The 23,489-nt window shown below is 39.6% G+C and overlaps 1 protein-coding gene across 1 annotated transcript; it reads right to left on the reverse strand.

Moving 5' to 3' along the window:
* Positions 1 to 5,768: 5,768 nt before the first annotated feature.
* WSB1 (WD repeat and SOCS box containing 1) lies at positions 5,769 to 22,819 on the reverse strand. The gene is made up of 9 exons (XM_006874239.1): positions 22,780 to 22,819; positions 16,511 to 16,679; positions 16,123 to 16,391; positions 11,874 to 12,005; positions 10,517 to 10,617; positions 8,095 to 8,267; positions 7,554 to 7,667; positions 6,388 to 6,495; positions 5,769 to 5,928 (listed from the first exon to the last, which is right to left on the reverse strand). The coding sequence occupies exons 1-9, from the start codon at positions 22,817 to 22,819 to the stop codon at positions 5,769 to 5,771; spliced, it is 1,266 nt and encodes a 421-aa protein (XP_006874301.1).
* Positions 22,820 to 23,489: the final 670 nt, after the last annotated feature.

A 23,489-nucleotide genomic window follows, 5' to 3' on the forward strand; every position in this document is an offset into this window, starting at 1 on the left:
TTTTTACTTCTGGTTGAGCTCTGATCATCCAGTCACTGAAGCCAGGATAAGTGGGTATTATCTGCAAGTGTGGGTGTTCTTATGCATATGCCCTCTCTTATCATATGCGGAGTTTATTTTGTTTGTGGGTTTTCTTTCATTTCTGTTGTGTTAATGTTAACTAAATATTTCTGATTTTCCTATTTATTTTCATGTGCAGGTGTATTCGTTTTCTTTAGGTTAGTCTGATTTATTAAATTTTAATTTATATTAATTTTAATTATTAATAATTTATATTAACTTTTAATAATTAAGACTGCTTAAGACAGTCTGTTTTATCTTGAAATCTACTTGACTTCCTTCTCATTTAAAGTTCTGTATTTACATTATTCCCTCTATTTGCTTTGCAGTTGACTTCATATATATTGATATCTCTGTTCCCTATATTCAGTCTTGTAGGTTTGTTTTACTTTACTTTTATATCTGGATTGAGCTCTGGGTAGTGTTGTCATGTATAGTAATCTCTCATTGTTGTCTGCTGTTGTTGGTTCTCAGTCCAAGAAACACCATTTAGCATTTTTCATAAAGTTGGTCTGGTCATTACAAATTCCTTTAATTTTTGTTTATCGGGAAATGTCCTAATTTTGCCATCATATTTGAGGGACAGCTTTTCTGGGTATATGATTCTTGGTTGACATATTTTTTTTGCAGAGTTTTGTATATGTCATCCCATTGCCCTCTTGCCTGCATGAATTCTGCTCAGAAATCAAAGTTTAGTTTCACTGGTTCTCCCTTGTAGGTAATCTTTTTTCCTAGACTGTCCTCAAGGATTCTTTCCTTGTCTTTGATTTTGCAAAGTTTGATTATGATATGTCTTGGTAATTTTCTGTTGGAATCTATCCTGTTCAGCTTCTTATATGCTTATCTTCTCATCTTTCATGATGTTAGGGAAGTTTTCTTCCAACAACTCTTTCACAATTTTCTCTGTGCTTTTTATTCTATTCTTCCTGTTCTGGAATATTCCAATCACCCATAAGTTGTTCCTCTTCATGGTGTCTCACATAACTCTTAGGCTTTCTTTGGATTTTTTTCTTTCTCTTCTCTGATTTTTCTTGTTGTTGTTGTTAGGTGCCATCAAGTCGGTACCAACTCATAGCAACCTTATGTACAGCAGAATGAAACACTGCCCGATCCTGGGCCAACATTATTGTTGCCACACTTGAGTCCATCGATGCTGCCACTTGGCCAATCCATCTGATTGGGGGTCTTCCTCTTTTTCTTCTAGCACACTAATATGGAGAGATTTATCTTCAAGTTCACTAATTCAGGCTTCGATTGCTTCAAATCTTCTCCTTTGTCCTTTCAATGCATTGGGTCACAAGGTCAGTTTGAACTAGGTCGACAGTTCAAACTCACCAGCCTCTCCTCGGGAACCCTATACAAGGTCGTTATGAGTCAGAACCAAGTCAACAGCACTTAACAACAGTAACAAGTATTAATCTTCTGGATTTCTAGTTGCAGATTTTGTATTGTTTCAAAATTTGCATTTGTTTTATCTGTTTGTTCTTGTAGTGTTTTCCTGAATTCTTCTATTTTCAGTATTCTCCTTGCTTTCCTTAATCTTTCTGTCAATCCATTGAGGGTACCAAAATATCATTCTTATGAATTATTTTTCAGTTAGTTCCATTACCTTTTCTTTCCCCCTCAGACATGTTTTCTGTCTATGCATCTTGATTATTTGTTTGAGCCATTCTCTCATTTCTTCGTGTGAGGTAAATTTGCTGTCTCACAGCGTTTTGTGGTTGTTATATTTGTAAAAAAACAAAGAGTGTAGTTGTTGTACTTGGAGGGAAGAGATCTTTGGTGGGCTCCTGCAATTCAAAGTGCTCACATGGTGGTTGTGGAAGGGAGGAGACAGCAGAGTTCCTGGCCCTAGATGAAGTTTCTATTGGCCTCAGTGGTATGTATGTTCATGACACTCAATCTGGAAGTAGTTGGTGGGGGCCCTTGATTGAGCTGGTTTCAGTATCTGTAGGGCCACAGGAAAGCTGGGGGCAGAGTAACTGGTTCAGTAGCTGGTCTGGTGGCTCTGTGGGCTTTGTAGGTCTGGAGCCAAGCCCACCTGAATCTAGGCACCAAAGTGGCACACCAAAGTGGGGTAGTCAGTCCCCAGGTCACGCTGGCATGACTCCCAACCACATGACTCCAAACTCCTGGAGAACAGGGGGTAAATGAAGGTGGGAGCTCACCATACTTCTGGTCACCAGGGAAACATGGGGAAAAGAAGAAATCAAATCTTTCCTGTCACCCACAGAAATCTGCTCGGCCAGGCCTCCCTGAGCTGTAAAAACTGCTCACAAGATACTAGAGCTGGCAACCCGTTGTCTGTCTCTGTCCCTGCTCAGCCTCTCTTCCTGAGAAGCACTTCATCCACCTCTCATCTTCTGAAGTTCATGGTGCCAGAATTTATATGTTTTATTTGGTCTCTCGTATCGTATCTTTATTTTCGAGAGTTGTGTAGCGCATCTGTCTAGTCCACCATGTTGCAGGAAGTCTCTTTTAACTTTTTATTGTGAAATGAGTGAAGATTTAAAGACAAGATCATCAGTTTCACATTCAACAAATCATAGTTTCAGCTCAATGATTGCAATACCATGCGAGAACGGTTACCCAACTTTCTCCCTGTGGTTCTTATTTCCGTTCTACTCACCTTCCCAACTGTCCTGAAGTAAACGTTGCTGTTTTGACTTTGAAAGACTGATTACCCCATAATGAGCATATCTCACTAGTGTTGCTGTCTCCCCTATGGATCTATCTACTGCTTGGCTGAAAATTGGACTACGAGGGTGAGTTCCTGTCCAGAACTGACAGGTATTCAAGGGCCAGAGTCTGTTTCCTATGGTCTTTTTCTCATTAGTAAACCTGGTGTGTTTTTTCAAATAATTTTTGGTTTTGATTCACATTTTTCCCCACTCTATCTGGGATCTTTTAATGTGATCCCTTTCAAAGTGGTTGATAGTGGTAATTAACCACCATCTAGTTCTTTTGGTCTGAGAGTCATAAAACATGTTCACATGTTCCTTTAGGCTGCTTAACTATTCTAAGCATCTTCAATTCTCATCACTTCTGCACTTGGAGAGTCCAATAGCTGCACCTTAGATGGCCATTCATGAACCCAGACGTGACTCACCAAAGTAGAATATTGTCTTTGTGGACAATGTTATGTCAAAGTATCCTTTGAGACTAAAATATCCTTTCAAACCCTTATTAATTTGTGGGTATACTCCCACTCTCCCTCCTATAACCATTCAGCCTGTATCTCTGTCCATGAATCTACCTGTAGAACACGGTTGTTCCAAAGTTGTGTATATACAACACCATCACCTCCATCCCCTTTAGCCCTTGCATACCTCCCAGTGTTATCACCTCTCTTCATCATTCTTCTGCCAACCTTCCCCTTCTTGTAGATTGCCTTGTCATCCGAGTTAACGTGTCTGTGGGTTAATCCGGGACTGCAAAAATAATTTGAACTGCAAGGCCTGTGGTTCAAGCTCAACACCTGCTCCTTGGAAACCCTATACAGGGACACTATGGGTCAGAACCCTCTAACCAGTGAATTACTCCCCCTTCCCTCCCACCCATAGTAACCATCAAAGAATGTTTTTTAGTATGAAAACAGTGGTCTCATACAATATTTGTCCTTTTGTGACTAATTTCACTCAGCATAATGTGCTCCAGGTTCATTCATGTTATAAGGTGTTTCAGATACACCTTTATTCTTCAGTGTTGCATAGTATTCCATTGTGTGTATATACCAAAGTTTGTTGATCTACTCTGTGATGAGCATTTAGGCTGTCTCTATTTTTTTGCTATTGTGAATAGTACTGCAATGAACATCTATGTAAATGTATCTACTCAGATCCTGGCTCTCATTTCTTGAGGATAGATGCCAAGTAGAGAGATTGCTGGGTTACAAGGTATTTCTATTTCTAACTTTGTGAGGAAGCATCATCCCTTTTTCCACAGTGGTTGTACCATTTTACAATCCCAGCAGCAGTGAAGGAAGCCCCAGTCTCTCTACATCCTCACCAGCCTTTGTTTATTGTTTTAACTTTGCTATAAATGCTGGAGTCCTGGTGTAGTGCTGTGGGTTAATGTGCTGGACTGCAAGGTCTGTTTGAACCACAAAGTCGGCAGTTCAAGCTCACCAGCTACTCCTCAGAAACCCTATACAGGGTCCTCATGAGTCAGAATTGACTCCACGGCACTTAACATTAATGCTGGGGTGAGATATCTAGAAGGACTCCATAAACCTAATGGTGGTGGTGTCCCTGTGGAGTCCTTTCTGACTCATAGCGACCCTGCATAGGTTTCTGAGGCTGTCAATCTTGACAGGAGCAGAAGCCCCATCTTTCTCCTGAGGAACAGCTGGTAGTTTCAAGCTGCTGACCTTGAGGCTAGCAGCCCAGCTTGTCACCACTATGGTACCAGAGTTCCTCATAAGCCTAAAAATCCCTTTATAAGATCATATTTTTCTTCTGATATGGACTTTGTTCTAGAGCAAAGTCCAGCACTATAGGGTAAGTTCTGAATGCTAACCATTCTCCCAGCTCGGCAGTTCAAACCTACCAGTTGCTCTCCTCAGAAACCCTATACAGAGCCACTTACTATGAGTTGAAAATGACTTGATGGCACTTAACAACAAGTCATTATGCTTCTTGCTTAATTTGTTTGTGATGCTCGATCCATGTTTCAATGGGGACAGGCAAAAAGCATTAAAACTTCCAACTGATTTCAAATAACATTCACAATCATGTTTTGTTTTTAAATAAACCTTTATTTTGAAAAGTCAACAAAAATATATAATAATCACGCATTTTACATAATGCGTACATTCTTAGTATCTGCAGGTAAGATGAACAATGGAAGGCAAAAGCAGATATACTCTATTGCTTCTCTTTGGCAAGTCACCAGTACCATCCCCTGCAGAATCAGAATACGTGTAAAAAATAAAATAAAATAAAACAAACAAAAACCCAGGATCTTAAAATAATTATTCTATAGTACAAACCAAATATTTAGCAGTAACACAGTAAATGGACTTTCAAATTGACTAAAATATGTAATACTTTATACCACAGGGGTTAAAGTAGCAGGTTGCTCTCCAATATTAAGGCCTGTATCAGTATTTAAAGAAAAAAAGTTTTATATATATATATATACACATACACACACACACACAAACATATACGTATATATATACTGCTTTTATTAGTCATATCCTGGCTCTGGTCTGTGTTTAATAATGTCACATTCAAACTCCCCCTTCTCAGATGCCATTTCTAAGTAAAACAAAATTACTCCCCTAGACAAAAATTGTGTATAACATGCAGTCATATACACATTTAGTATGAAGCAACCTAGCTTTCTTATCAGTATTTACCATCTACTCAGTATCCCAGAATAAAACAAATTCCTTCCACTTCACAGCAAAGATAGATATTGTGGTTCGATTGAAGCAATATATACGTGTCAGATATTAAAATTAGAAAAGCAAAAGGAGAGTCCATTCACCACATAGCAGCTTATATCTAAATATATACATGTATGGAGGTCTTCACACATTCCTCCTATATAGTCTAATAAATATTATTTTAAAACCTCAACTGATCATACAAGAACATATCAAGTAAATCTTTAACCCTTTAAAAACATACTTGAAGTCAGTAGAACTTGAGGTCTGAGTAAAGTATATTGTTTGTCCCTCCTATTAGGGAATGCAGTGTCTTCTAAATATAATAGGAAAGAAACTCTAAAACTTTGGAAGGAACTGGCAGCTTCTGAACTTCTTGGGTGGTCATCACTCTCCGGACTGACATACGACACAAATGTTGAAGGCTAGGAACTTGCCTTGGAGTGGCCCAAAAATACACACTTCCATCATGTGTCCTAAATGGAAACAAAAACCCCAAACTCAGCCACTCCAGCATGCCTTGGAGACTCCTGGTGACACTGGAGGATCAGCACTGGACTGCTAACTGCAAGGTCGGTGGTTCAAACCCACCAGCCCCTCCTGGGAAACCCTATAGAGAGTGGCTATGAGTTGTACATGACTAGAGCAAACATAACAGTAACAATGCAGCAGCCTTAGTGACGAGTGTTAATGTGTGCACATCTGCTCACTGAAAGGTCAGGGCCCTCGTGGGAGTAAAGGAGCAGCAGTCAGCTTCTATAAGGCTTACAGCCTTGGAAGAAAAGAGCTAACTATTACTCAAGGCTGTGATTAGATTCACAAATTTCTCATTAAAACTTACTAAAGAGACCTAAGCACTGGTATTATAAATGTTACTATGAGAGAATTTACTGAGAATAAAAGCCTTTTAAAAGAAAACAGGTAACTATACTTACCCAGCAGCTAAAACACTGCCATTAGTAGAAAAAGCACAGCACAGACCATTGCTCAAAGATGCAATTTGTACTGGATATTCTTCATCAATTCTCCAGAACCTCACCATTCTGGAATGGAAATGAGCAAATAGTAGTACAGACAACATAAAAGCAACCTTTAAAATTCAGAAAGAACTCTCTCTCTCACACACAGCACTGTAGCAGGCAATTACTGTTGAGTATTTCACAGTCTAGCTGTCACTTGCTAACTTGGTCTTATGTCTATATTTTTATATAGGCTGTCTCTGGATTATGAACAAGTTCCATTGCTAAACCTGTCTTCACTTCCAGATACCATCATAACAATGTTCTGATGCATGTTGCAAAGTAGTACCCATTTGTTATTACAAACCATTGTGTGAACCTCAAATTGTTAATATAACAGGCTTTATGCAAGTCGGACATTGGTAAACCCAGGACTGCCTGTATTTAAAACACAAATTCAAGACAACAAATAAAGTGCTTTCAGCCAGGCAAGTGCATCTAGGCACACAGCAGAGTACTGATGTTCAGAAGTGACCTAAGCAAACAGGAAACAATATTGTTGTTAGACACCATTGAGCTGGTACCGACTCAGTGACCTTATGCACAACAGAATGAAGCACTGCCCAATCCTGGGCCAACCTCACAATCGTTGCCAAACTTGAGCCCATTAATGCTGCCATTGTGCCAATCCATCTCACTGGGGGACAAAAACAAAACAAAAAAAACTCCCCTTATGTTAACTAGCTTTCTGGTAAGAAGAGATTTTTCTGAACTGAAGTTACCACACCACTTAATCCTATATTCATGCACACTGTATGATAAACCCTTGAGATCCTTACCAATAAACCACAAATCTACTCAGGACATTTTATACAACAGGGGGGAAAATCTCTTTGAGCAAAACCAAAAGCTAATTAAAATATACCAAAGTTTGCCTAAACTAAGTAACACAGGAAAAGGCATGTATTATCTTTGGTTTCTATAGATATTATTTAGACTAATATATTTTAAGACACACCAAAATCTTTCTAGTCCTCATCTAGAGAAAGAGACATTAAAACCCAAATTAAAGACAGGTTATTTTGAAGCTTGAGAGTTATTTTCATTAAAATAATATGTCAAACTATAATTCATCCACTCACTTATCATCAGCAAGGCTTGCAATATGCAGTCCATCATGACTAAAAGACACAGCACGCACCCATCGGTCATTTGCTCCACCAGCAAATATTGGAGTAGGAGGGGGAAACAGGTGCCTGTGGACAAATACATGGCTTCAGTTTACGTAAGGGTCACTTCAAGAAACAAAACTACACAGGGACAAAGTACTTTTGTCTTTACATAAGGTTTAAAGTGGACTGAGCTAACACAACTAAGAAGATTGAACAGACCTGACATATTCTAACAAAACAAAAGGGGCCTTTGAAATAGTTACAAATCTCTTTTTTTACAATGTGGTTTAAGACACTAAGGTTAACTATTAGTTTGGGTTCAACGTTGGTTTTAACTATTTGTTCAACATGAAAATACTAGAGATCTCTTAAACTCTAAATATTTTCAATTACTGCTTTTCCAGAAGCATGTACAGTTAAAAATGATTTGAATCCTTTACCCAACTTCTTAAGAAGTTATACTAATAGCCAAAGATGAATTACAGACTAAAATCATTTATGCTGTACCCACCCAAATTCCATGAGAATGTCTCCAGTATATGGGTCCCATATATAGACTCGAGTATCATACGATGCAGTAGCCAGCAATGCTCCATCAGGAGAAAAGTCACAAGCTACAACATCATGGTGATGGCCTTCTAGTTTTCGTATCATGGTATATTTGTCCATATTCCAAAGGAAAACCTGCAATAAAAAGGCAGTGTTATAGCTTCATTTAAACACACAGAGGAAAAAAAAAAAGCCACATTTTTAACTAAAACTGCTATCTTTAATTAAGATTAAATTATAAATTAAACATTTTAAAATTATGAATAATTAAAAGAATATGCTCAGTGTCATAGATTAAAATCAGTCTTTAAGTTAATTAAAACAGACATGCAAATTCTATTTCAAGTGTTTTCTGTTAAATGTTAATTAAAAAATAGGCCTAAACACAAAGTAAAAGCAATGCAATTTAACCACGAAGTTATACTGAAATCCATTTATTCCAAAAACTAATTAAAATATACAGAAATAAATAGGGTTAAGTATTACAAACCCCCTTTTTTTTTTAATTCGTTTTTCCGGAAACTACCAAAAATTTAAAAAATATACAGACAGAAAATGTAAGGTTAACAAATTGTTACTCCATTGGCATCTCCTTTGAGATAATCACTTGTTTACAATAGGCTTGGGTCACCAACGTGAGCCTAGGAAGAGAAACAGATACTGCAAGCAAAGAGAATTTTCACAGCCAAATGAAATTTTTTTGGTAAACAAGGATGTTAAACCACATTACAAAATGAAAATGCTATCTTATGAAAATCATACAATCACATTTCTTGAATCAAAATTTACAAATCTAAATTTTTCCCAAACTGACCATAGTATTAGTCATTTTAAGTATAAAACATTTAAATTATGTGACAAGTTTACATGTAATTTTAGATTCAAAGCTCAGCAATTAGACTGTGCAGAATAACTCTCAGTAGGACTTCATTTATATTTCAGTCGGTTATAAATTAAATGTGAGCTTTGGAGGTTTATAAACAATCCATATAACACAATCTCTCCTCCTCTTGCAGTAAAGCAATTCTTTTTGCTACATTTTTTTTTCTGCACAAACACAATATATTACTTCTACAGAAAAATATGTACAAATTTTAAACTGAATCAAATACTTAAGGTATCTCTAGCACCTCAAACAATTCCGAAAAATAGTACAGAGAAACCATTTAAAAGCCAACTGCTTTATATTAAATTGGTTTCACTTGTCAGACTCCCAATTCCATCACACTGGAAGATAAACTTACTCAGAGAGTCATTTCACTGAGGGGAAAATTATTTTAAAAAAGATAAAAAGAAAGAAAGAAAAGCAGAAAGTGGACATCGACCAGCACCTGTGTACGTACAGTACACCTTGCAGCCGAATGCAAGGTTACTTCATCCTATGGTAAAGGTCGCCCCCAGCCCGGTAGCCAGAGATGCCACTCTTTCTGCCCAGCTAACACCATTGTGCGCCTGTGTGCGAGTGGTGCCAGCATACCCTCAATCACACCAATATTGCTGCCACCACCTGTGACAGGGAAAGCAAGAAGCATATGGAAAACACACAGCCTAAAATAGCAATGTCAACATCTAGCTTTGTTCTGCCTAGGATTTTCACATGAACTAGACTAGGTATTTTCTTCTAAAAGCCCAACATCTGCAACTACCTTTTTAACATACTTCTTAGCTAAATAAACGCATTTCACCAGCCTCCCAACCCCTTCTCACTCAAAGTATAAATCAACACACGGATTTGGATATTAACTATTTTCATAAAACTTGAAGTTAATAAGATCTTTTTATATAATTAAAAGCTGGTAAACAACTAAAAGACTCAGTCAATAATACGCAAAACACTCTTAAGAGTCATTTACTGAAGCTGACTACAGGTACGCTATGTAAGACAGACAGTATCAAATTTCATCTATAATTCATTCTAGGACATACATAAGTGCTATTTTTATTTTTATTAAGTTTTTTACTTTTTTTATTTTTATTTTTATTTTTCAGTAAAATGTCCAGGACCAGCTGGGACTCAAAACTTTAAAATCAGCAAACTGGACAGAAAAATAGAACAGAGAAAATAATTAGCAAGGGAATGTCTTAACATTTGGACTAATCTTTTCTATAGCATTAAACTTCCTAGATCTTATAAAAAATAAATTTGACATACCCTTCATTTTATATTATCTCTAACTAAAATAGCAATCCAATTATTCATTTCATGAACAGTAACTATATTAAATTAATTTCCTTCATGCAAATTCTCCCCATCATGAAATAAAACATTTAAGATATTCAGGACACCGAGCACAGATTTAAATAGGTTACTTAGATTTAAAATGATTATACACACATTATTATAATTCAAGTCACAATGAGTGTACAAGAACTTTGATACATACTGCTTTACTGGCGCCAACTGAACACATCATAGACGAATCAGGAGAAAATGCACAGCTGTACACCCAGTTCGGATGCCCCCTCAATACTTTCATCATGTTTCCTGAACAACAACAAAAAAAATCCGTTAACTCTAGAATCCATTTCAGAAGAGTATCATATTTCAAAAGGACAATAAATCTGACTCACAAACTTCTACAGTTGCCATGATTTATCTAGCATATTATTTATTACAGAGGCTGGCAATCTACAGCAATGCCTACTTTTATAAAGTTTAACTAAAACACAGCTATGCCTGTTTACTTATATAAATACTGCCTATGGCTGCTTTTGCATTATAAAGGCAGAGTTAAGTAACTACACAAATAATTTATAGCATGGTCCAAAACTACGCTTAACTCTTTAATTTTACGAATATTTACTGAGATTCTACTAAATGCCAGGCACTGTTCCAAGCACCAAGGACACAACTGAGAGTAAGACAAAATCACTACACCTCTTTTGATGCTTAAAACACATGTACAACTGAAAATATGTTCAGTACATTGGCAATGTTAGCTGATTATTTTGTCACACAGTGGTTAGTACTCATCAGTCAGCTAAACAATTCTCCAAATCTGAGGGGTTTGTTTCTAACTATAATTTAAGCTACATTATCTCTGAGTAAGTCTATAAACCTCCAGGTTAATCTGTTAAGAGTACATCTCGTTTAAATATAAAGTTTTAGTTAAAAATGTGAACTATTTTATAGTTAGGTACGTCAAGTCAGTTCTGACTCATAGCAACCCTATATATGATTTCCAAGGAGTAGCTGGTTGGTTTGAAATGCTGACCTTGTGGTTTAATTTACAGTGCTGATCCTACAGTGCCACACCAGTAGTCTAGAAACTATTTTATTAGTGGCTCTTAAAAAATATAAACTCTGATAAGGGGAAGAGATGTTCATCTCTGGTTCCCTCAAAGTAGCCTCCCAAATCTTTATAAGCATCACAGCTATTTCTTAGCATTTTGTTGTAAATTAGGTTTTATTTTTATTAGATTATGAAATGACATCTCTTTGTTATTTCTAGGTCTACTTAAATTTGATCTAGATTTTGGCTTCAAATAGCTGATCTAGATCTGTATATTTAATTTCTGAATAATATCAGATTGTTTACTTAGAGTAACTGCTGGCTCCTATTCTATGTCACATTTATTTTGCTTGATCTGTGTTGGAAAAGGGACCAAAGGATTAAGCAGAGAAAAGGAAATTTTGATCATATGCCACTTATAAATGCCTCAGATGATCCCAACAACTCTTCTTAATAAATAGTGATATCAAAGAACAAATCCTTTTTTATAGCCTAGGAAAGGACATACCGTCATCTTTCAGGTCCCATACTCTCAGAGTTTTGTCTCTTGAAGCTGATACCAGGATCAAGCTCCCATCTGGAGCAAAAGTTAAATCTCTGACCACTTCTGTATGGTCTACCAAGTTAAGGAGGAGTTTTCCTAAAATGCAATAGGAGAGTTCAAAAAAAAAGGACAATGTTAATGTAGATTCAGATTAACTATTTACATTGTTTTAAAATGGATGCTTTCCATGATTTTGCTGTTGGTAAGTGTTGTCAAGTCACTTCTGAATCATAGTAACTCTGAATAAGGTTTCTAAGGAGTGGCTGGTGGGTTTGAACTGCTGACCTTCCTGTTAGCAGTCTAGTGCTTATCCTACAGTGTCACATCAGGATTCCAGTATAGCAATGCCTAAATTATTAGAAAAATGAAGAGAATTGCTGAAATATAAACAAATTCCTGGACCACGTTAATATCAAGGAAAATCCTTCATTATCATCATTTTCTAAATATTTATATAATATTTTGTTGTTAAGTTCTGTCATGTCAGTTTTGACTCATAGCAACCCTGCATAAGGTTTCTGAGAAATAGCTGGTTAACTTGAACCACTACTGACCTTATGTTTCAAAACTGAAATTGCAGTTCACAATTTAAAATTTTATTTCCTCTTCCTATACTAAAACAAATCAGGCTGCTAATCTCATGGTCAGCAGTTCAAAACTACCAGCTCTTCCACAGGAGAAAGATGAGGCTTTCTGCTCTCGTAAAGATTTACAGCCCCGGAAATTCTGTACAGGATCGCTATGAGTTGAAACTGACTCCCCGGCACATAACAACAACAACACTATTGTACTGTCAAACACCCCAAAAGACATACACTATCCCATAACAACCTTAATTCCTAAACATACCCTCTGTGACAAAATATACTTTGATGTACAATTTCTATAACACTCATTCACTTCTTCAAACTGATAAGCACATATTATTATGTCAGAAACTTTTAAGCAGTGTTTAAATATGCTGTTGTTTTTAACATTTTGTGTTTTAGGTGAAAGTTTACACAGCAAATTGGTTTCCCATTCAAGAATTCATACACAAATCATTCCATGTCAGCTGTTATCCCTTCAATGTGTCCAGTACTCTCCCATCCCCACTCTGCCTTCAACCTGTTTTCACCCTCCAATTCCCCTACCCCTGGGCTTGCCTTCTCATCTTTGGAGCAAATGTTGCCTGTTCCATATTATATAGTTGATTGTTCTAAAGTGTAGATTCTTCATGTTGTTATTAATTGCTGTTAAGTCAGTTCTGACAGCAACCCTGTATAGGGTTTCCAAGGATCACCTGGTGTGTTAGCAGTCCAGTGCTGATCCTACAGTGCCATACCAAGACTCCATATTCCTCATAGGCATTTGGCTAAAAGGTGATCTCCAGGAGTGGCTTCAATTCCAGGTAAAAACGGTGTTTCAGAAAGATCATAGTCTCAGGGAGTACTCCAGACTTTCAGTTCAGTAAGTCTGGTCTTTTTTTTTTTTAATGAATGAATTTTGTGCTATATTTTTTTCCCATTCTAATCAGGACCTTCTATTATAGCCCTAAGGGGCTCTGGTAGCGTAGTGGTTACACGGCAGTTCACACTTCCAGCTGTTCCGAGGGGGAAGGATGAGGTTTTCTGCTCCCGTAAAGATTTACAGCCTTGGAAACCCTGTGTAGGGTCACTATGAGTCGGAACCGACTCCATGGCACACAGCCACCACCATTGTATCCCTGGTCAGGGGAGTCAGTAGTGGCAACAGGAACCACCTAGTTCTTCTGGTCTCAGGACAGAGAAGTCTGTCATTCATGAGGGTCATTGTTGTTATTGTTATTAAGTGCCTTCGAGTCGATTCCAACCCAAAGTGACCCTGCTTAGGGTTTCCGAGGCTGTAAATCTTTACGCGAGCAGAAAGCCTCACCTTTCTTCGGCAGAACAGCTGGTAGTTTCAAACTGCTGACCGTGAGATTAGCAGCCCAATTTGTAACCACTACGTTACCAGAGCTCCTTATGAGGGTCATCAGGCCTGTGGAAATTGCTTTCTTGACTCTTTGGTTTCTTTGACTCTCCTTTACTCCAGATGGGAAAAGACCAATGGTTAGATGGCCACTCACAAGCTTTTTATGACTTCAGACGTTATTCACCAAACTAGAACACAGAACATTACCTTCATGAACTATGTTATGCCAATTGACATAGGTATCCCTCAAGGCTACAGTCCTCAGTCTTCAAGCCCAGTAACTCAATCTCACAGGGGCTTGGGTATGTCTAAGAGGAGTCCTGGTATGGTACTGTAGGAGAAGCACTGGGCTGCAAGGTCAGTTTGATCTGTACGGTCAGCAGTTCAAACCCACCAGCTGCTCCTTGTTGTTATTGTTAGGTGCCATCGAGTCAGCACCGACTCATAGCGACCGTATACACAACAGAATGAAACACTGCCCGATCCTGGGCCAACCTCATTACTGTTGCCACACTTGAGTCCATCAATGCTGCCACTTAACCAATCCATCTTGTTGGGGGTCTTCCTCTTTTTCTCTGACCCTCCACCTTATATAGGGCCACTATTGAGTTAGAACCAACTAGATGGCACTTAAAAGCAACAACTAGTAATTTCCATCACTCTGCCTGCTACGGCTCTATTACATACATGCATATGTAATACCCCCTGTAAGGTAAGCACTGGACTGCTAATCACAAGGTCAGAAGTTCAAACCCACCAGCTACTCCAAAGGAAAAAGATGACGTTTTCTGCTCCCATAAATATTTACAGCCTCACAAACCCTACATAGGGCACCTATGAGCTGGACTCGTATTCTTATACTCCCTCCTCACATTTACATAGCTAGATAACCACTCATAAATTTGGAGAGACAGGCTTGCTTTGAAAGCCCCTAAAGCTATCAATCACTGAAAATGTTAAGAACACACCTTACAAGTCAGAGAATTAATACATTACCAGTCAATATGTGGTAACTAGTCCCTAGATATCGCCAGCTAAATTCTCTCTCTTTTTAAATTAGTTCTTTAGATTTATAACCCACAGTCTACAGCCATGTGAGTATAATTTCATGAAGGCATCAAGGTGATTTAGAACTTCTGAAAATAATTCTTCCCCTTCTCTTCACGTTTTCACTCAACTAGATAGACAATACACTCAATTTTTTAAAAAATCTAAGCAAAATAAAAATTACTCCTGAATTCTGTAAAGAATTCCTAAAAACTTGAATGTTCCAACTTCAACTTAGTATTAGTTTGGCTCATTTTACATGAGGAAATTCATCAAGCAAACAATTAGCGCAGACTTTGAGTTTTCAGGCCAATGACTGCTTCACATCCACTTCAGGGAGTACCAAAACCTCCATCCAGCTTTAAAGCCAGGTCATACCACTTGACTTTGGTTCGAAGTATCCTCAGGATTTGGTGATGGTGCCAAGCTCTGTCCCACAGAACAACAGTCTGGTTGGAAGGGTGGAAGCAGGAGCTCTATTGCGTCAGCTCTCGGTCTGGTTTCATGCTGAAGGGCTCCAGCCTCCCTCTGAGGCAGCATGCTGCAGAGCCTTTCCATCAGGGGTACACTCTGTATGCAACGCACGATGGCAGACATCTCACTGACCTTCTGGGTCAGCTCTGCATATTTGGCCTATCTTTTCTGACCCATCTCTTTGATTCGCTTAGCCAAAGCATTCTGATCAAAAGCAATGGCCTCTGTACACTGATGCAGGTGATCCTGATATGGAGGCAGAGCTGCAACACCTGCTGAGAACCCAATTTCTCCAATTTGGTATTTGTTGAGGAGGTCTGGCCACTCAACAAACCCTTTCAAAGCTGCTGGAAGGTTGGAATCTCTTACAACTTGATGACATCAGGGTCGTTGCTGTCATCCTGACATCTGGGAGCCCTGAGCTACAATCACTACATCATCCATCTTGGCTCTATGCTTAGCTGGAGACGGGGTCATAGTTCTAAAGCTGGCACACTCCTTCCGGGATGCAGATAGGCTTATAATATTCTCTTAGGAATGATCAAACAGCATGAACTCTATGTAGTCTTCCTAAACTAAACTCAGGAGCTGAATAAATGCTATTGAGCCCAATTATCAAAAGAGAGTCATTATACCAATTCTTGCTTTTATACCAATTCAATGCTAACACCTTCAAATCATGTATCTCAGTGTCTAAGCAGTGTTCTATCTCATAAAATAATCAAGTCTGCTTTTAAAACAGTTTATAAAGAATCCTTACCTGTATATACATCCCATATTTTGATACGCCCATTGTTTAACCCTGTGGCGAGGAGTAGCTGATCTTGTCCAAATTTGAATCGATGCCATTCTATATTTACACAGCGACTCTGTTTTTCTGGAATGGAAGAGCCAAAAGCAAGACTCCAAACTATGTCTCCACAGTCTATAGTATGTTCACCAGGTTTTGTTTTCTGGCCACCATCACTATTTTGTCTTGACAATCTTAAACTGCTTGAATTAGTGACATTCTTGGTGCCATGCAGGAGACTGGGGAACGGAAAAAGATGCAAATTGAGTTATTATTTACTCTAGACTCCTGTTAGTGATGAAAAATTGGTCAACTATATACAAGCAGATACAAAGTACAAATAAGAAAAGAATCTTACAAGTTCTTGAGGCACTGGGACCACGGAACAAGCTTTACTGTACGATGCCCTTGTGACCAAGCAAAATATGAACCATCTGGAGCAAAAGCAACAGTCCAATTCTCACGACCACATTTCTTGTCAAAAGGAGCTGCTGGAGCTAAAAGTTCACCTATAGTACGTGATCTCACTAAAGAGAGAGAGAGAAAAACATATAGATATCATACATAACAAATAATGATTTTTTTAGATTATCTCCATCTTACTTTGGAACTCACTCCTGCTGAGTTTTTTCTTTTTCTGTGCTGACAGGGTATATACAGTTTTGCTTTCTACTCTCTTAGGGAAAGACTGTGATGTGAAGATGCCTTACTGATAGCGACTGTCTTTAAATTTGGGCAAAAACACTATTCCTAAAATTTCCAGATTCACATGTTTTACGAAACTGAAGTAACAAAACTGCTCAAGGAAGAGTGATGTAATGACCAATTAGAGCTACCAATTTTCTGAAGTCTTACTTGTACATGACCCAGTTTTCATCAAATTACTAACATTTAAAATTCAAGAGACTAAAGCTAATTTGTTAAAATGCAAAAAAAACCCGCAAAACTTCCAAATTAAGATTTTTGCCTTTCATAAGCCACTATAAAATAATCTATTCAAGCAGGAATATCTTTTTAAGATCTAAATCACAAAACGCTCAGAACCAAAAGGGACATAGGCTTAGTCCAACCGATACTTTAAAACAAATTACATTTTATGATTCTTAAATAGTAGTCCTTATGGTTATGGATTACAAACTGACCCCAAAACAGAAGTACAGTAATTCTTAACGGAACAAAAAAAAGTAATTTCATACATTTAAAATTCATGTAGGATTAAAATTAGCATTCATAACAAAAAATGGCATGTTGTTAATTAAGAGTATACAAAAAACATTACTTCCATATTTAACAAGTATGATCAACCATCTCTTATTGCATCCATGCAGAGTCAGCTGGAAGTTCCATTTTGGAAAAGGAATCTCTTTCATCAGCATATCACTAAAGGAGTCCTGGTGTAGTACTGTAGGATAAGTACTGGACTGCAAGGTCAGTATGAACCTCACAGTTGATGGTTCAAACTCACCAGCTGCTCCTTGGAAACCCTATACAGGCTTGTTGTGAGTCAGAACCAACTCACAGCACTCAACAACAATGTTGTCTTAGGTTGGTCTTGAGTTCTAATTTTGCTATTCTTTTCAGTTATAAATTATTATTGTCAGTTTAGCTTCCCTCTTACTAATTTTGTGGCTGGTTGTCTGGTCAACTCTACAGGACACAATTATACACAGATATATTTCTGGCCTCAACTTTTCAACAACTAAATGCTGAAGCAGATATGTATACAATTCCCCCAAATAGAATCACTTGGTGGCATTTCCACAGTCTGTGTGCTATGTCAACAGTTAGTGAAGCACCTGGCATTGCAGGTGATCGATCAATAAGTACTGACTAAATATGAAAGCACATGTTCCCCATCCAACTCTGATACAATAACAAGTGCACTATGACTTTAATGAAAAGACTGTGAGACCCATATGAGATTTTAATGACTCATATAATCTTCCCCCAAGTCACTCCACCCACTCCCCCAGTCCTGACCTAAAAAAAAAGTAAGCCTAATTCTGCTCTCACGTGACATTCATACATTGAAGACAGCCAGGCTACTCTTAATCTCTAACCTTTTAATCATTCAAGCTACACAATTCAAAGTCCACTCCCCATCTCCACCTTCATCACACTTTTCTGGGTAAACTCAGGCTTACCTGTCAATGGCCCTCATTGTCACATTTGATTTAATCAAGTAGTGGATTCTACACAGACCCTTGTGTTATTAACTTTACTGTTAGTCAGTCACATGCCTTTCCTAAAATAAAAATCACAAACTGCTGACTTCTGATACTTCAAAATGTTTTTGTTTTTTTTTTAAATATACACAGGATTTCAAGGAGCTCTGACAGTGTAGTGAGTTACAAGTCAGGCTGCTAACCACTAGGTCAGCAGTTCAAAACTACCAGCTGTTCCCATGAAGATTCACAGCCTTGGACATCCTTGGAGTTGCTATGAGTCTGAAGTGACTCCACAGCACATAACCACACAAGGACCATCACCACCAGCTCCGCTTTCTTTTCTTTTCTTTTTTTTTTTTTAGTGATGCTGGTTTTTAACTACGGAGTCCTGGTGTGGCACTGTGGGTTAATGTGCCAGACTGCAAAGCCATTTGAACTGCATGCTCAGTAGTTCAAGTTCACCAGCAGCTCCTCAGAAACCCTATACAGGGTCACTGTGGGTCAGAACCTACTCGATGGCACTTAACAACAACAGTTTTTACCTGGAGTCTTGGTATGGCGCTGTAGGGTAAAGCACCGGACCACAAAATCGGTTTGAAGGCCAAGGTCAGGGATTCAAACTTTCAAACTCACTAGAAGCTCCTCAGAAATGTTGTCAGAATTGACTTGACAGCATTTAACAATAAACAACAAGTTATTAACTAGGAGCTCTGGTGTAGAGTTGTAGAATAAACACTGAATTTCTAACTGCAAGGTCGACAGTTCAAACCCACCAGTTGCTCCATGGGAGGAAGATTATCTTAAAAAGAGAAAGCCCCTGGTTAAACTAACATACCTAAATCCCAGCTTATATATGTCCAATTTACAGACAATAAATTATCAGATAAACTTGTACTGGAGGAGGGGAGGGGAGACTGCAAAAAAAAAGCATCTTTTCATTCATTTTTCCATAAAGTTTTTTGAAGCTCCTCATAATTGCCCTTGGAGTTCTGGTGAGATGCTGTGAGATAAGCACTGGACTGCTAACCAAAAGGTGGGCAGTTCAAGCCTACCAGCTGCTCCTCACTCCTTGGAAGTCCCATATAGGGTCTCTATGGAGTTGGAAGGAGTCCTGGCGACACTTGGGGTTAATATAGTGGACTGCAAAGTCGGTGTGAACCACAAGGTCAGTGGTTCAAGCTCACCAGCCGCTTCTCAGAAACCCTATACAGGGTTGCTATGGGTGACACCTATAACACCACTCAATAACAACAACAAAGACATGCTCTTTGTTGTTATTGTTATGTGCCGTGGAGTCGGTTCCAACTCATAGTGACCCTGTACAGGGTTTCCGAGGCTGTAAATCTTTACGGGAGCAGAAAGCCTCATCTTTCTCCCGCGGAACAGCTGGTAGTTTTGAACTGCTGACCCTGAGGTTAACCACTACGCTACCACATGCTCTTTAATGTCATATAAATTAATCATCAAGTTCAAACTACTGAGCCCCCTCCCGGGAACAAATTCTTCATCACAATCACCTTCCCTTGCTGCAATCTGAAGAGCACTGAAAAGGCCTAGAACCTTTTTCTTGCACTAAAAACCCTCTCCTCAACAGGACAGAGCAGAACGACTCCAACGGTTTTGTGAGACTGTCATCTTTTAAATCTTTGGGGAATAGACAGCCTCATCTTTTGCCTGGTGAGTTTGAACAGTCAACCTTGTGGTACGCAGGCCAATGCTTATTAACTCACTTCATCACCTGGCTCCTGTTCTTGCACTAAACCCACTATCATCCAGTAGATTCTGACTCATAGCAACCCTAAACAGGCTTTCTGAGACTGTAAATCTATGTGGGAGCAGACAGCCTCATCTTCTTCCCAGAAAGCAGCTGGTGAGTTTGAACTGCTGACCTTGCGGTTAGCAGCACAACATCTAACAAACAGCACATCTAGGGCTCCATTTTCTTATGCTAAAGTAAGGCTAAATAAGACCTATAGGTACCTGCTCCAGCTTACCTACAAATCTGACTTAAAGACAGCCTAAGAACAGATCTCATTTGTAACCTCAGGGGACTGTCTGTATACTGCCTTTCTATCTCAAAAAAATAAAGGATTAGTTTTTGCATTGAACTTCAAAATGAGTTGGAAAATTAAATTCAAATTCTACTCTTTTCTAGCAAGCTTCAGAGCAAGATTCCCACAGAGAAGACTCCTTTCTTATTTTAGGATCACTTTTTCCTTCTTTTACTGTTGCCACAATCACAAAACCCCTCTTGTATAACACTGCCACCAGAACTCAAAACAATATAGTGTTACAAAGTTTTAGCAAAATGCCTTGACAGTGTTTCCTTAGTTAACAGGCACATCTGAAAGCTGCTGAACTTAAATACTTACTGATACAATTATTTTAAAACGTAGCACAAAGTTTAAGGATAAAGTAATTTGGAGGAGGGGGAACCTTTATTGTATTACCTGTAACTGTTTAATGTGAGTATCCTAGAAAATTTAGGATTAAATGACCTAAATTTAATATGGTACAGGCTGCTGCCTGCCTGAGAAATCGGTCATAAGACACAATACTCCATTATTAATACCTGCACAGTAGTAATACATCATGAGTCACTTTGTTCACTGCTGAACAAAGCAAACCAGATTTAGCGCCTTCTTCACATTCCTCCCTCCAATTTCATAACCCAAAAGATGGCAGTGCCTTGTGAAAGAGGGCAGTAAACGTTAGCACAGATTTCTTTAATCATTCATGGATCCTGTCTTTGCTATTTTAGTAAGTACTTGAGAAGTTAAATCTAATGTCAGTCTTTAAGTATTTAAACCTTGTGTATTTTAAACATTTTTTTTTAAAGTAACTAAAACTGAGCTTTTAAAAATGCTTAGAAAAGGCCAAAGTCCCTTTAGATATTTAGCACTAAAACAGTTAACTTTTAATGTGATACTATATATCCAGAGGGCTAAATATAGACGGGGGGGAGGGGGGGAGGAAATAATAAAAATAAAGGGCTACTTTGTGAATGAAATTTCTTTCTTAGAAAGGTATGCTAGGCAGCTCTATTCATTCCTTAAAATGACTGTATGTTTTCAAAATCATTCATCAAGATAAAGGCAAACAGAGAAAAAACCCACTGATTAGAAAATATGAACCTCTGAGTTTTATGTCTCACTCCAGTATATATACTTGCTGACATAAATTGCTAAAATAAAAACTGGATTACCTATTTTTGTGTGTAATTTGCAACTTTAAAATAGTTATTAAAACCAGGGTTGAAGTTATCTTCTAGTCAGCCATTCAATTTTAAGGATAAAAGAAAAGCCCAGAATTCTAATACAGCTGTTTAAAAATTTAAAGCAGCACCCACCCACAGGATAAAGGGTGTTTAGGCTACTTCCGCTTCTTCCCTTCTCTAGAAATACGGCCTCCATGGACGTTAGAGAAGACATTCATTTACATCAGGGGAGGAGGGAAAACCCAGACAGTTCAAGGGCCACCACACATTGTTAATTACCACAGTAAGGTCAGTGTCACTGAGCCGATCAAGCCGTCATCTCCTCCCCTCCCTAGAAGTTGTTCCAGTTATTTTATCTAAAGTGAGGGGTTCCCACATGTGAGCTCTGGGGTTAGTCGTGAGTGGTCTTGAAGCCAGTATTTAAGACTGCCTGTTCTTCTTCATACAACAGCTTTCCTAGGGTCCCCCCCACCCAACCATCATGCTCCTCCCATGTGTATTGGAGAGATAATTCTGCGTCTTCTCCCTCCAACCGCTTGCCTTTCCGCAAGGTCGGCGGTTCAAACCCACCAGCCGCTCCTCGGAAACCCTCAAACAGGGCCGCTATGAGTCGGAACCGACTCCACAGCACATTAACAACTGTGTTTTGTTTTTGTTTTTTCAAATTCATTGCTTTTTAAATAGCTGTTGGCACCTCATTGAAGAGTGGTTGGGTGTATGAAGGCCCCCTGTTTTCAGTTACAGCTCACAAGTTGAGTTTTCCCATCACAGTCTCTAGGACTCGGCCCAGTAACCCCCGGGCATAGCCCCTTCTCGCCCCGCTTCAACCTCCACCCCCACCGGCCCATTCGCAGTCCCTGTCGCCGCGCCAAGGGAATCACAGGATACGGTCCCGCACGGATCTCAAGAGGAGCACGCTGGGGTCCCCAGGAGCCAGTGTCCGCCCCCGACCACCCGGGTCCTGGGAGGCCGACGCAGGGCCGGGTCCCGGACTCACCCGCACCATCTCCCAGGTCCCCTTCTGCGATCCGCGCCTCCGCCTCGCCAGTGGCCGGCGCAGTTGGCTCCCCATTCGTATGAATCAGTTACGGTTCAGTAGACACGTCCGTCCTCTTCCCTTAAAGGCTTGCCCCAGCTTACTCTGCTGCCCGAGCCTTCTCCCGAGGGTCCCATCCACCCCTAAGACCCCGCGCGCTCACCCCTCACCCACCAGTCCTCCGGAGAGCCCGTCCCACTCCTCACCGATCTCTTTCTCGTTGACCCTCGGGGGAAAGCTGGCCATCTATGGGGTACCGTCTGATTCCGGGAACACGATGCGGCGCAACGATAGAGAAAGGAACAACTAGAGCTGAGGGGCGTGACACCGGCTCGGTCCCTCCCGATCCCGAGGGCAGAGGGGAGGGGTGAGGGCGGTCGCTGGAGCTTCTGCCGACTGCCCCGGGAAAGCTCCGAAAGGTCTCGGACCAAACTACAGAGGCAGACACAGACAATAGACCCCGGGTCCCTGCTTCACAACTAAAGACCAAGCTAGATCCTCAAGCTGTGGACTGCAAACGTGACACTGGAGACAAAATGGCGGGCGGCACGAGTGCTATCCGGGCGGCTGGGGCGGGGCCTAGTGATGTTAGTGCCTGAGGCCCCGCCTCCGGACGCACGGGACGTGACGGCCTTCTCCTGGTGCTCTGCCGCCAACTGAACCCGGGCGTGGTCCGAAGGGACCCGTAGGGGAGAGACTAGGAGGAGCTGGCAGGCTGGCGGCGGAGGAACTGTAGCCGAGCTGAGCCAAGGCCAGACGGCCGAGTAACCAACTGCCTGTGCATTTAACCTGGTTTCGTTTTCCCGGGCCACGGGCACTATATACATACGTGTGGTGTGTGTGTGTGTATATAGATATAGATATAGATATATAGATATAGATATATAGATATAGATATATATAGGAGCTCTGGTAG

The sequence above is a fragment of the Chrysochloris asiatica genome, unplaced genomic scaffold (genome assembly GCF_000296735.1).
Source record: "Chrysochloris asiatica unplaced genomic scaffold, ChrAsi1.0 scaffold00266, whole genome shotgun sequence".
NCBI classification, from domain to species: Eukaryota; Metazoa; Chordata; class Mammalia; order Afrosoricida; family Chrysochloridae; genus Chrysochloris; species Chrysochloris asiatica.

What these genes read in the sequence shown, in the direction of transcription:
- WSB1 (XM_006874239.1), bottom strand. Translation starts at nt 22,819, where the DNA reads ATGGCCAGCTTTCCCCCGAGGGTCAACGAGAAAGAGATCG. An exon ending in GGTCAACGAGAAAGAGATCG is followed by an intron (nt 16,680 to 22,779) that starts GTGAGGAGTGGG and finishes CTCTCTCTTTAG; the next exon opens with TGAGATCACGTACTATAGGT. An exon ending in AATATGGGATGTATATACAG is followed by an intron (nt 12,006 to 16,122) that starts GTAAGGATTCTT and finishes ATTGCATTTTAG; the next exon opens with GAAAACTCCTCCTTAACTTG.